At 41.9% G+C, this 12193-nt stretch overlaps 2 protein-coding genes across 3 annotated transcripts; one reads left to right on the top strand and one right to left on the bottom strand.

Moving 5' to 3' along the window:
• Window positions 1-219: 219 nt before the first annotated feature.
• LOC113030111 (ras-related protein Rab-39B-like) lies at window positions 220-6573 on the bottom strand. 2 transcript variants are annotated; one of them, XM_080307215.1, is made up of 5 exons: window positions 6430-6573; window positions 5021-5297; window positions 3850-4082; window positions 1713-1983; window positions 220-1305 (listed from the first exon to the last, which is right to left on the bottom strand). In XM_080307215.1, the coding sequence occupies exons 3-5, from the start codon at window positions 4062-4064 to the stop codon at window positions 1150-1152; spliced, it is 642 nt and encodes a 213-aa protein (XP_080163341.1). In that variant the 5' UTR covers window positions 4065-4082; window positions 5021-5297; window positions 6430-6573; the 3' UTR covers window positions 220-1149. The 2 variants fall into 2 exon arrangements, with proteins under 2 accessions (XP_080163341.1, XP_026037032.1); XM_026181247.2 differs by lacking the exon at window positions 6430-6573 and having other exon boundaries at window positions 4884-5247.
• Window positions 6521-11689, top strand: rab38c (RAB38c, member of RAS oncogene family). The gene is made up of 4 exons (XM_026181248.2): window positions 6521-6872; window positions 7515-7645; window positions 9189-9326; window positions 11388-11689. The coding sequence occupies exons 1-4, from the start codon at window positions 6680-6682 to the stop codon at window positions 11547-11549; spliced, it is 624 nt and encodes a 207-aa protein (XP_026037033.1). The 5' UTR covers window positions 6521-6679; the 3' UTR covers window positions 11550-11689.
• Window positions 11690-12193: the final 504 nt, after the last annotated feature.

The following is a 12193-nucleotide window of genomic DNA, read 5'->3' as shown; positions in this document are numbered from 1 at the left end:
TACCTTGTTATTCCTGTGGAAGCAGTAAATGTGTACTTTGCTTTTCCACACACTGCGTCTGCATTTTTGTTTAATGTTTGCTGATAAATAAATGTTTTTGGATTACCTGAGGTTGATTTTTTTGTTAGTTTTAGCCTCATTTTAGGGGCTTTAAGGGACTAGTTGATTTTTTAGTAACATCCTGACACACAAAACCTTAGAAATGAAAGGAAGCTTCACTTTCTTTTTACTGTGACTTTATATTTATTTCAAATTGAACACTATGGGGATCTATACAAAAGGCTTTTGGACAGTTTCTCACCTGTTCTCACCAGTAACCCAACACGGAGCAGTAAACGTGAACTGAGAACTTGCCATATCGATCAAGTCGTCAAGGCTAAAATAAGCAGCTACAGTAACGTTTTTCTTCCAGCAAAGAACAAATGTACCATTAATCATTTTCACAGTGCAAACTCGTTCCTCCGCGTTCAGGTGAACAAACGAGACATCTGAAACTTTGGTTCGCTTGGAGTTCACCGACCTCCACCTTCTTTATGCGTTAAGCCACTCAGATTTGTAGTGCAGGCGTACAATCAGTCGGCGAGGCTGCTGCCTCTTTCTGCCTCCTCTCTCCAGCCGAATATAGTCCACAACGGGCTGCGGTATATTCAGAGGCATTTCCAGAAAAAAGGAAGAGGCGTGGCTCAGTCGTGGCATCGCTGATTCATCAAATTAAAGTCACACAAGAGTATAAATACACTACACTGATAGTCTTTTATACATGTGCAGCTAGAGAAACGGAACTGGCCACTGGAGTATAACTGTACACATCAGGAAAGGCCAAAGGTGGAGTAAAGCTTAAGTGTCGGTAGCAGCTGCAAAGACAGCAGGATGACTAGAGTTACACGCATGCACACAGAAAGATGAAGTGGCAGGATGCTTCTTGTGCTTCTACACCTGTTGGGAACATCAACAAAGTGCCCCAAGTTTGAGCCTTAAACAGGCAATTGAATGTTAAAATAACGTCTATATGAATAAGTATGTAACTGAGCAGGGGAAACATTAAAGTCCCCTAAAACTGGCCTGAGAGCAGCCATGGCAAAAAAGATCTTGTACATATGGAGTCCACTGAAGTATTACCACCTCTCACCCTAACGTGCTGCAGCCGAATCAGCAGTAGCACTGCCGGCTGCTCTTGGTGACCTCCTCAGAGGAGTGGACGGTGTTGGGAACAAATCCGCTCTTGACGCCCTCCCAGCCGTCCTGGATCTTGATGTCCCCGTTGCGCACCAGCTCAAAGATGTCCTTCGTCAGATCCACAAACGCCTGGAGGAGGAATCACGAGCAGGCTCAGCAACAGAGATTATGTTTTATTCTGATCATTAATTCTTAAAATAACTGCAAAAATGTCAATATATGCTGCTTATAGCATATTAGGATTATGCATCTTTAAGTCTAAGAGAACCAACATTTTCATGAGGAGTTTTGCATTGAATATTTCAAATTGTTGTCACTTATTTCACCATCACTGCTTACTTTTAATAAAAGTACCTCTTTTTGTTTTAGACACCCTGCATGCAGACGGCAGAGAGAGACAGTCTTCTTCGTGCTCCTGTAGTTATTTATACCACCCATATTATTGTTGCAAAGCAGAACCTTTCTTATAATATCCCACTTTTTCAATTAAAAAAAAGATGAACTACATATGGAATAAAAACAAACAAAAACTACACCTTCTCCACATTGATGGCCTCCCGTGCAGAGGTCTCCACATAGCGCATCCCGTAGGCCCCCGCCAGCTTCTCCGCCTCCTGCTGAGTCACCTGACGCTGGGCTTCCAGGTCACACTTGTGGCCGACCAGCAGGAAGATGATGCTGTGCGGCTGGACGTGGCTCTGCGCCTCCTCCAGCCAGTTGTGGACGTTTTGAAAGGAGCGGCGGTTTGTGATGTCAAAGAGCAAGAGGCCACCCACTGAGTTGCGGTAGTAGGCTCTGGTGATTGACCTGCACAGAAAGAGGTGTGCAGGAATGCAGACGTGAATAACTGGCAGAAGACCACACCCACAGTGGAAAAAAAGGGTCCCCTACAAATGAACAAGTTGCATCTGTTTGAGTAGTTTTTGCTAAAAAAAAAACTACCGTTATACAATTTGTACCGATTTTTTGTTCTTTTCTTTCTTTTGCAGATGAATACAGGTGAACCTCTGTCCGTCCTTATTTCTGACACATTTGGTCACTGTCATGGCGGAAGACCCATCCATGACCCATCTTTGGTGTTTTGGCTGAGAGAAGGAGGTTCTCATCCAAGATTCTGGTCTTTAAATCAGTGACGTTGTCCTGTACCCTTAGCAGAAAAATGTTTCCACCTCTGTGCTTGCTAGTGGGGATGGTATTCTTTGAATCATACTCAACATCTCTCTTCATCCAAACACGAAGGGTAACGTTGATGCCAAAGACCACCTGATCACATCACTTTCTCCTAAGCCTTCTCTCAATCATTTGTTCACCGGCAAACTTAGCACGGGCCTGTAAACGTGACTTCTAAAGCAAATTTTTGTGAGGCTGCAAAAGGTCAGTCCATCATGACACAGTTCAGCGACATGCAAACCAATTATATAACATTCATTGAATGTGTTTTATCTGGATTTTGTATTGATATTCTGTGTCTCGACATTAAAAACTACAATAAAAATTAGAGACTGTTCATTTCTTTGTAAGTGAAAAAACTCACAAATTCAGCAGGGGATCAACTAATTATTTCCCCCATTTTTTTTTAATGTTTTCTTTTAAAAATACACTCTGATTTCCATGTTTACACAATATCAGCATGAATCAAAAAGCTGGCAGCTGGGAAGGTAGGCCATACTGTTATATACAACTCTTTCCAGCTTCTTCAACATGTGATTAGCATCAGGTTGAAAAAAATCTACTTTTTAATATTTTATTTGTATTTTGTGGACTGTTTTCATTTGGCTGCAAGTTTTAATATTTTATATCATTTAATTTACATATTTAAAAGTGACCCCTTTAAAAAAAAACATAGTCATGACTTCATGAATTGTTTTTTTTCCCCATGATTGCCAAATCATTAAAAATGTGAATTCTGAACCCAGTAAAGGATTAGACTGGAGATATTCTGGGTTTTTGGTTTGTTTGGTTTTTGTTTGTTTGTTTGTTTGTTTGTTTTTTAATTATTATTTTTCTTTCCAAACATGCAGAGCTACCCGCTGTGGCGACCACTTTTTGAATAAGGGAGCTGCCAAAAGTAGATTATTTTTATTTCGAGACCAGCAAAAGACCCAAACCAGCCTCAGGGAAACACAAGCTGGTGTACTGCCTGTGCCAGTCCTGAGCTGGATTAATGGAAGTGTTGCATCAGGAGGGGCAACCGGCATAAGATTTGTGCCAAATAAAACATGCGGATCCATCTGCTGCGGCGACCCCTTTGGGAAATAAAGGAGCAGCTGAAAGTCCCCCCCCCCCACTGTGATCCAATCCAACCAAAAGAGCAAAGTTTGTGGCTTCCCTATCCTCTCTCTGACTCTTATTAAGATATTAAAATGATCACAAATATAAACTTTAATTTTCAAATGAGGTTAAACAGCTTAATTACCCATCTGGTTGAGATAGTTTTCACCTAACAAACTTTTAGTTTAGTGTTAACAGCAGATGGACAGAGAACTCATGCAGTAATGTTAATGAAGGAAAATGTCAAAACATGTCATCTTAACGTGGCCTAACTGAGCTTTAATGCCCATCTGACGGAAGCATGTGTAGTGTGTGCTTTTGAAGTATGAGGAGAGTCTTGTTTATAGTCCAAAATCTAGTTTTTGTGGACACATGAGAAAGAAATCAGGAGTCTGTCTTTACCTGAACCTCTCCTGTCCTGCCGTGTCCCAGATCTGAAGTTTGATTCTTTTCCCCGGCTCGATCTCCACAAGACGGGAGAAGAAGTCCACCCCGACGGTCGGGTCTGACACCTGTGCGAAGCGGCCCTCAGTGAACCTCCGGATCAGGCATGACTTGCCGACTGTGGAGTCTCCGATGACTATCAGACGAAACTGGTAAAGCCATATAGTCTCCATTTCTCATTGAAATAAGTTCTGCAAGACAAAAAAAACCCCACTCACTTAGTCAGGGTCACCCACAGTAAGCCCAATACTGAGACTAAAACGAGACTCTTAAAAAGATGAAATGAGAATCCTCTCCTCACAAAACCAAATATTTTACATCATCTAATGGAAGGATTTTTGTAAATATAAAATCTAAAACATCAATTAAAATCCTGCTGTTCATGTCTTCAAATTTGGATCCTTCAAAGGGGATGGAAACAGCTGTAGATTAAACATCAGACTTTAAAGCTTCCACAAGCCTCTCCGTCTTTTTCAGAAAAAGAAGATCTGCTTAAATGAGTTTAAACAGATCAAACATTACATTTAATCCAGAGATTGTGCTGACTAGAAGGATATTTTTTGGGATTATGGCTTTCCTCTAAACATGGGAATAATAGGCTCATAGCGTCTCAGCAGTGGCCATGTGATTTACAGATGGGTGATCTAATTTGAAAGAGGGAGGGGGAGGCCACTCCTCTCCAACTCAATAAACAGTGGCATAGTCAGCCCCCATGTGGATAGCAGAGTGGTTGTTATAGAGCAATAACACACAATGAGGCCTTGAATAAAGCCAGAATTCAGGTTTAATATAGTTGCTTAAAAATCACCATAGATAGGAAGAAGGCGTCCTGTGCTACTAATGATGCAACGAACAAACTATATGGTTCTTTATTTAATTTTTTTTGTTTTGATCACAAGGCCCAACCCTCTTAGCTCAATGAGCATTCTCTACTTAGTTAATTATTTTTCTGGACAACAATTAAATCAAACAACTAATAAAGTGTGACCTACCTCAATTTCAGAGCTCAGTACTTGAAAAAAAGAAACCCCATATTGATGATTATGTTTCCAAAAAAGAAGAAAAAAATGACCCCTAATCTAGAACTGGTTCTGTTGTTGCTTACAGAAAACCCCAGGCGGTAACATACAGAGCATTAGCAGGGCCTCCGGTGCAGCATCGCTTTGTGAGCCGGTTTAAAGGGTGAAAACGGGGTGAGCGGTGTTTGGCCCGACAGGTGATCCGATCTGCTGGCTCATTACAGCGGGGCTGTTGATATTTCCGCGATGATCCGCTGATGAAATGGCAGCAGAACACAGCAGCAGCAGCATCGCACTCACGTCTCTTCCTCGCCCTCATCAGTACCATTACCGTAATGGCGCGCACAGCAGCGCAGCAGCAGATTCCCGGGGCGATGCATTCACGTGCTATACGGAAGAAAAAAAAAACGGTAAATAAGAAACGAACACACATGAGATTGTTTCATATCAGTACTTACTACTTACAAAAATATATTTATAATTTTTTCCCCTAGACCTCCAGGGTGACAGCGAATGATCAGCCAGTGGAAAACAACTAAACTTATTCTATTTGCTCTTGTACTATAAGTACAATATTTGCTGGAGTATTTTCATTTTAACCTACTATGTACTTCTATAAAGAAAATGTATTTTCTTTTGTTAAACTGCATTTCAGTACACTAAAAATAAGTATATGCAGTATAACCACTATTACTCTTCTGCACATGTCCAAAAATTGCCTCCTTAACTTTGCCTCCTCTTCTCTCCAGAGCACACCTCCACCTCTCCAGCCTCGCTTCCACCCTCTTCCTACTCTCACTACAGATTACAATGTTGTCTGCAAAACATCATAGTCCACCCCCACCCTGAACCCATCTGACTTTCCCACCAGTCCACCACCACTCTCCTCATACATGACCTGCACCACCCTCACATACCTCTGTTATCCCTGACTTCATCATGAAGTACCACATTCCAACTCCTTCTGTACTTCTCATATCAACACTCACAAAACAAAAATGGCACCTGCAGTGCTCTTTCTCAGCATGGAGCACTGATCGTTCTTAGGTAAAGACTAAAGCGCATTTGCACGTTTTATTTGATCTTATTCATTGATATTGAAAACTCCATTCAGTTCAGAAGTAAAGTCCAACACATTAGCCTGAAATCAAGTTTGGATTCTTTGATTTGCATTTGGTTTTCGGGTCCATTACAATAACGGTGCTGTCTGACTTTAGCCATGATGGACACTCCGTGCAATCACGATGTAGGGCTACAGAAATGATTTAGTCATGAAAACATTTATTGCTGCTTTTTAAATAGTAAAACAATCTAATATTTGCGAACTTCAGCTTAAATCGATCATTTTTTTCTAATTGAAAACATCCAAAGACGTCATCGATCCATTTTACACAACTTTCTGACATTTAAATGACAGATATTAATTTGTTATTTGCAGAGTCGCTTTATTCGAATATTTTAAAGACATCAGATGGAATTTAAAATGAAGCTTATGTTTACGAGGAGTGTGTGAACGCACCATGAGTTTTCTGCTGAAGTTTGCAGTTTGCTCTGAAGTAAGCGAACTCACGCTGTCCTTATTTTATTTAGACTGTTGGACTCCGGTGATAGCAGACGAGTGCGACCGCTTCTCGACGATAGAAGATCACGTGATAATATTTCGGTTCGCAGCAGGACGGAAGGGAATGCCTTTACTGTAGCTGCTCTGTGGTTTTGATGTGTCTCAGCATCCTTCGGAAAGTTTTCATAATATCACCGAGCCTGCAGCCATGCAGCAGGAGCTTCTTTTCAAAGTCCTGGTCATCGGAGACTTAGGAGTAGGGAAGACGTCCATAATCAAGCGGTATGTGCATCAGATCTTCTCCCAGCACTACCGAGCCACCATTGGGGTGGACTTCGCCCTGAAGGTGTTGCAGTGGGACAGTAACACTGTGATCCGGCTACAGCTGTGGGATATTGCAGGTCTGTCAAACTTTAACGACCCACTGGTTTAAGGCTTATATATATCAGGTGATACAACGGTGTTTGTGAGTGTGTGTGTGTGTGTGTGTGTGTGTGTGTGTGTGTGTGTGTGTGTGTGTGTGTGTGTGTGTGTGTGTGTGTGTGTTGGGGTTTTTGGGAACAAGAACCATTTGTTTCACCATCAGCAGCCGTGAAAGCTGCTTCTGGAAGGAAAGGCGCTTTGCAAATTCACTTGAGAGGATATTTAGAGGAGAGTTAGAACATAAATATCTTCATCTTAATCTAACTCAAGTCTTTTTGTAGTGTCATAAATAAGAGGATAGCACTTTTTTTATTTAAGAAGTGAAAGGCAGAAGAAAAACAAAGAAAAGAAAAGCAGATTTTCCACCCAGTAAGTGTGTGTGTGTGTGTGTGTGTGTGTGTTGGATGCCTGGGTCACTCCCTGCCGTTTGGTGCCTGGTTGAGGAATGTAGATCCCATGCTCATAATATCAGGCACATGATGGCAGTTGCTGGAGACTAAACACACACACAGAGCTCCATAACTGGCACTCATAAACCATGACGTGACTTGATTTAATTTGATGGACTTGAAAGCAGTCTTTGTATGTGCGTGTGTCTGATTGATGGTGTCTCATCCCAGGACAGGAGCGGTATGGGAACATGACTCGTGTCTATTACCGGGAGGCGGTGGGAGCACTGGTGGTGTTTGACGTGACGAGGGCCTCCACGTTCGACGCCGTGCTGAAGTGGAAGGATGACCTAGACTCCAAGGTCAGATGGCTGAACCTGCAGAAGCATAAAGCTGGGCTTTTCTGGCTTCACCGTCATTCTCTCTGTCTTTTTTTTTTTACCCACACGTGACTGATCGCATGGTGGTTAGTGCTGTTGCCTGAGTTCAATTCCACCATCGGGTCGGGGTCTTTTTGTGTGGAGTTTGCATGTTCTCCCTGTATTTGCGTGGGTTCTCTCTGGGTACTCCGGCTTCTGCCCACAGTCCAAAGACATGCACTTTGTGTGGATAGGTTAATTGAAAAATCTAAATTGCCCATAGGTGTGAATGTGCGAGTGAATGCGAATGGTTGTTTGTCTCTGTGTGTTAGCCCTGCGACAGACTGGCGACCTGTCCAGGGTGTACCTCGCCTCTCGCCCTATGACAGCTGGGATAGGCTCTAGCACCCCCATGACCCTGAAAAGGATAAGCGGAAGCAAATGGATGGATGGATGGTTGGTGACTGATCGCAACTAAAGAGAGAGAAAGAGTTTTTGGCCCCTCCATTCATCTGTTTTCTTAAATGTTTATGCAGTTCGGGGTCACGGAGGGGCTGGAGCCTATCCCAGCTGTCACTGGATGAAGGGCAGAGTGCACCCTGCACAGCTTGCCAGTCTATCACAGCACCCCACTGACTCAAAACCTCTGTTATTTTCTTTGCAGTATTTCAGTGTTTTTTCTCCTTCTCACAGGGATCCAGCAGCATTTCCCATAAAAGGCAAAAACCTCAGGTTGCTACATTTACCCACATGTTTTCTCCTTTTTACCCCTGCATCACTTCTAGTGTTGTTTTTGGGATCTTGCATTGGGAGCTATAGTTGCATTAGTGCAGTGAAAGTTGGAAAAAAAAGCCCAACAGATCACAATCGTGCTCTTGGTTGATATTCAGGTTGAAGGGTCCTCATTTTTATACAACAGAGGAGCAAACAAAGCAGAGCAGAGGCGACTCAGCAGATGATCTGAAAGACGATTTTGGGCAAATTTAAATCAGGTTTTTGCTTTTTTTTATGGGAGTAGTCATGCACATTTATGATTTCCTTTTGTATATGTGGAAAATTATCAGTCATTGTTCAAATGTAGATTAATGCCACAGGCTTTTGAAAAACCTTGCACTTTGATGTGCATGAAATGGCAGAAAATGAAGAAGCAGAACTTGAAAGGGAAATAAAATGTACAACTTATGTTTTGCAGACTGTTGCATGAAAAGCGCGTAAAGGGGAGCATTTTTGGACAGAGACATCATAAAAGATGTGAGAGGATTTCAGAGGGTGAACACGCACCTCTGAAAAAGCTTCCTGACACTTTAAAGCAGACAAAAACCACTCCATGATGAGAACAAGCGAAAATTAGCACTCTAGTCTCTTCAGCTCGTATAGTTGTCAGTAATACTTTGTTATTGGTTTGCTTTTGTGATAAAATGTCTTTACAGAGAGACTACAGGGCACACTGATATTTTTCTGTTTGTGTGCTTTAAGGTAAGACAGGGCCATTTAACAATTTATTTAAAAAATAATGTGATCCAGCTCAACTTTCTTCTGTCCAAAGGTGACACTGAACCATGGGAGGCCAGTTCCAGCTGTACTCTTGGCCAACAAGTCAGACCAGCTGGTTTCCCAGCAGCCCAAACTCGACGTCTTTTGTAGGGAGAACGGCTTCGTCGGATGGTTTGAGACTTCTGCAAAGGTGTGAGAGAGGAGACCCACGTGGCTTTTGATGCAATCTCTGCAACAAGCTGTAGATTTTCTTAGACAGATCGTTGAGTACACCAAAGATTTCTGTGCAAATTGTTAAAGCTTAGAGGTCTTTCTTTGACTACCCAAATGATAACTCTGTGCCATACAAGCAAGGCCCAAAATCGGGTTATATTTGCATATTTGGGGGGAAACTGGAGCAGTGTTATTTCAACAGAAGCTTCCTGTAAAAACAAACGATTCAAAAAATGTTTCATTCAAAGTCAGACAAGTTTATTTGCCGTCCTCTTGGGAGGCAAACAGAGGAATTCCAGCACTCTGGTGTGAACTAGACTCTTCTTTTTCTTCTCATTTAATGCCTTTCCAATGAGTTACACACAAGAGTGTGAGGTAAAGGCTGCGATGTAGTTACTGTACACAAAGGTTCATGTACATAAAGGGTGACTGACATGTGGGCAGTTTGAAAGAGAGCTGTAGATGTGTGACAAATGAAAGGAAAAGCCTGGACCGTTAAAGCCCTCAGTGAGGGGCTCTGATACAAAGTTATGCTGTGGGGGGCGTTTGGGTCCACAAATCAACACAACGCTGTCCTGATTGCCTTCATCCTACAATGAAACATGCTGCTCACACTTAGAAATCAAATAATATGACATCAGTCCCCTGCCAAGCATGCATTCCTAGTCCCAAAGAGTCTAGCTCTGCTCTAAATTAATGCGGTAATAGTAATTTTTTTTCTTGGCTAAATCACTATAGTAACCTATGGAGAATGCTTAACCTGGCCAGGAGCAATTTATGTGCAGCGTTTCAGTTTAAAATCAGCTGAAAGCGTCACATTTTCACTGATTCCAGTGCGCTTTAGGCGTTGTACAGATTCTGGGCTGAAGGAAAAAGGTTTATAAGTTGTACCTTACACCACTAAATGAGGCCCAGCTGTAAAGTCGAGTCGCATTCTCACAGGATTTTGCTGGCATTCAGTCGGTGATGCAGAAAATGAATGTTTACGCTCGGGCGTAGATGTGCCGCTATGTCTGATTTAAACTGCTGCGATGGCAGCTACTAGAACCCAAAATAGTAAACATTTATATTTGTTGGCTATTTATTTCTGAGAATACCTGTTAAACCAATGCAATTAATTGACTGCATCACTCTGAATAACCGCTGGTGTTTCAGAGCTTTAAGGTGCTGCCGTCACATTAGAAGTGAACGGCAGCACAGAGCGGTAATATAAATATAATAGAGTGAGATATTTTACCCCTTTGTGCGCTTTTGATGCTGGTTAATTCACAACATAAAGATAGCCTTATTTGCAGCAATGTTGCATTTTATTGCTATATTCTCTATAATTTTTAGAGATCACCTGTTCCTCTGATAATGTCTCTGATTGGAGGAGGCAGTGCTGAATTGCTCCACTGGAATAGGCTCTCTTACAGTATGTGAGGCTGAAGCAGAAAAACTGGGTTAACAGAGAAGGCGGGTAACCACTGCCATAATACTCGTTATCTCTGACTGGGAAAAGCCTGGATATTGAACTTTATTCACCGTAAACCTCTCAAAAAAATCTTTGGAGAACAACAAAATCAGATTGCTAAGAGAAGTAGCGATCCAGCTGTCATCAATCCAGCTGCCTACTCTAAGGTTGACCTAGATGTGTCAGACGGCTGCCCCTCCCTGAGCCTGGTTCTGCTGGAGGTTTCTTCCTGTTAAAGGGAGTTTTTCCTTCCCACTGTCGCCAAAGTGCTTGCATCTGGTTGTTGGGGTTTTCTCTATATTATTGTAGGGTCTTGACCTTACAATACAAAACAACTGCAAGCAACTGTTGTTGTGATTTAGTGCTATATAAATAAAACTGAATTGAATGTGTTGTCACTATATGAAAAGTAAGGAAAATTACAGCTTCTATAGGACTCATTCTGAGTTTAATATGAATGTGCGTCCATGGCAATCAATTCAGCTTCTCTTGAGATATTAAAATCTGTGTGTGTCCGCTGCACCGGTGTGGCTGTAAAGATTTCATCACAGCTGTCTTACTTTTTCTATTTTTTTTCTCACTCAGGAAAACACAAACATTGAGGAGGCAGCCCGCTGCTTGGTAGAGCACATTCTGAGAAACGAGGAGAGTCTAGTGACAGAGCGAGAACCTGGTTCGCTCATCCTGTCCGGATGCGCCACGACATCAAAGCAGCATCTTGGCTGCTCCTCGTGTTCAAAATGGTAATGTCTGACATCAACAGGCGACCAAGACGGGAAGGCCACGAGAAATGTTTGACTCAGGGACCGCTTTAAGAAAAATTCTGTCTCAGAGTGATAGATTTGATTTTAAAAACATCTTAAAAGTGTTTAAAGTCTTTGAAGTTCTGTGGGTATCAAAATGTGATTTTTATTACTTTATTTCTTTATCCATTTTTTTTGTCCCTCCACACAAACTTTAACAATCTTAGAAATCAAAACACTAAAAAAAAGAAAAAAAAAGTTGGTACATGCAGTTTTTATTATTGGCACTTTCTCGCTTCTTTAACTTGCTTTGAATCGACAGTGTGACACTGATATTTGAACTGACGGCTCTCTGTGGCACTTTCGTTCTGACGCTGATGTAACATGAAAAATAATTCCAAACTTTGATTTTTTTTTTTGCCTGCAGTGTGAACACAGACACGAAAACATGAATCTTCCTTGCGTTATTTGCACTTTTCCTCGGCCTACGTTTCTATCTGTGTTTAATCGCTCACTAAAAATGTCAACGTCATGAATACTGCATTGTGAGCTTGAGATACATAAAAGCAGCTGCTCAGCTTTGGATAACATATAGACTGGGAATTGGGAAAACAGCCTGACTCAGGGAGGGGCTTCATACTGTTCAAC

This window comes from Astatotilapia calliptera, chromosome 10, assembly GCF_964374335.1.
Source record: "Astatotilapia calliptera chromosome 10, fAstCal68.1, whole genome shotgun sequence".
Taxonomy (NCBI): Eukaryota; Metazoa; Chordata; class Actinopteri; order Cichliformes; family Cichlidae; genus Astatotilapia; species Astatotilapia calliptera.
Note: the sequence above shows the minus strand (reverse complement) of the source record. Positions and strands in the feature narration are given on the sequence as shown.

Excerpts from the sequence above, each read along its gene's own strand:
- rab38c (XM_026181248.2), top strand. The coding sequence starts at position 6,680 with ATGCAGCAGGAGCTTCTTTTCAAAGTCCTGGTCATCGGAGACTTAGGA. Across the intron at positions 6,873-7,514 it reads ACAGCTGTGGGATATTGCAG|GACAGGAGCGGTATGGGAAC; the intron begins GTCTGTCAAACT and ends GTCTCATCCCAG. Across the intron at positions 9,327-11,387 it reads GGTTTGAGACTTCTGCAAAG|GAAAACACAAACATTGAGGA; the intron begins GTGTGAGAGAGG and ends TTTCTCACTCAG.
- LOC113030111 (XM_080307215.1), bottom strand. The coding sequence starts at position 4,064 with ATGGAGACTATATGGCTTTACCAGTTTCGTCTGATAGTCATCGGAGAC. Across the intron at positions 1,984-3,849 it reads GCAGGACAGGAGAGGTTCAG|GTCAATCACCAGAGCCTACT; the intron begins GTAAAGACAGAC and ends CTTTCTGTGCAG. Across the intron at positions 1,306-1,712 it reads AGGCCATCAATGTGGAGAAG|GCGTTTGTGGATCTGACGAA; the intron begins GTGTAGTTTTTG and ends TTCCTCCTCCAG.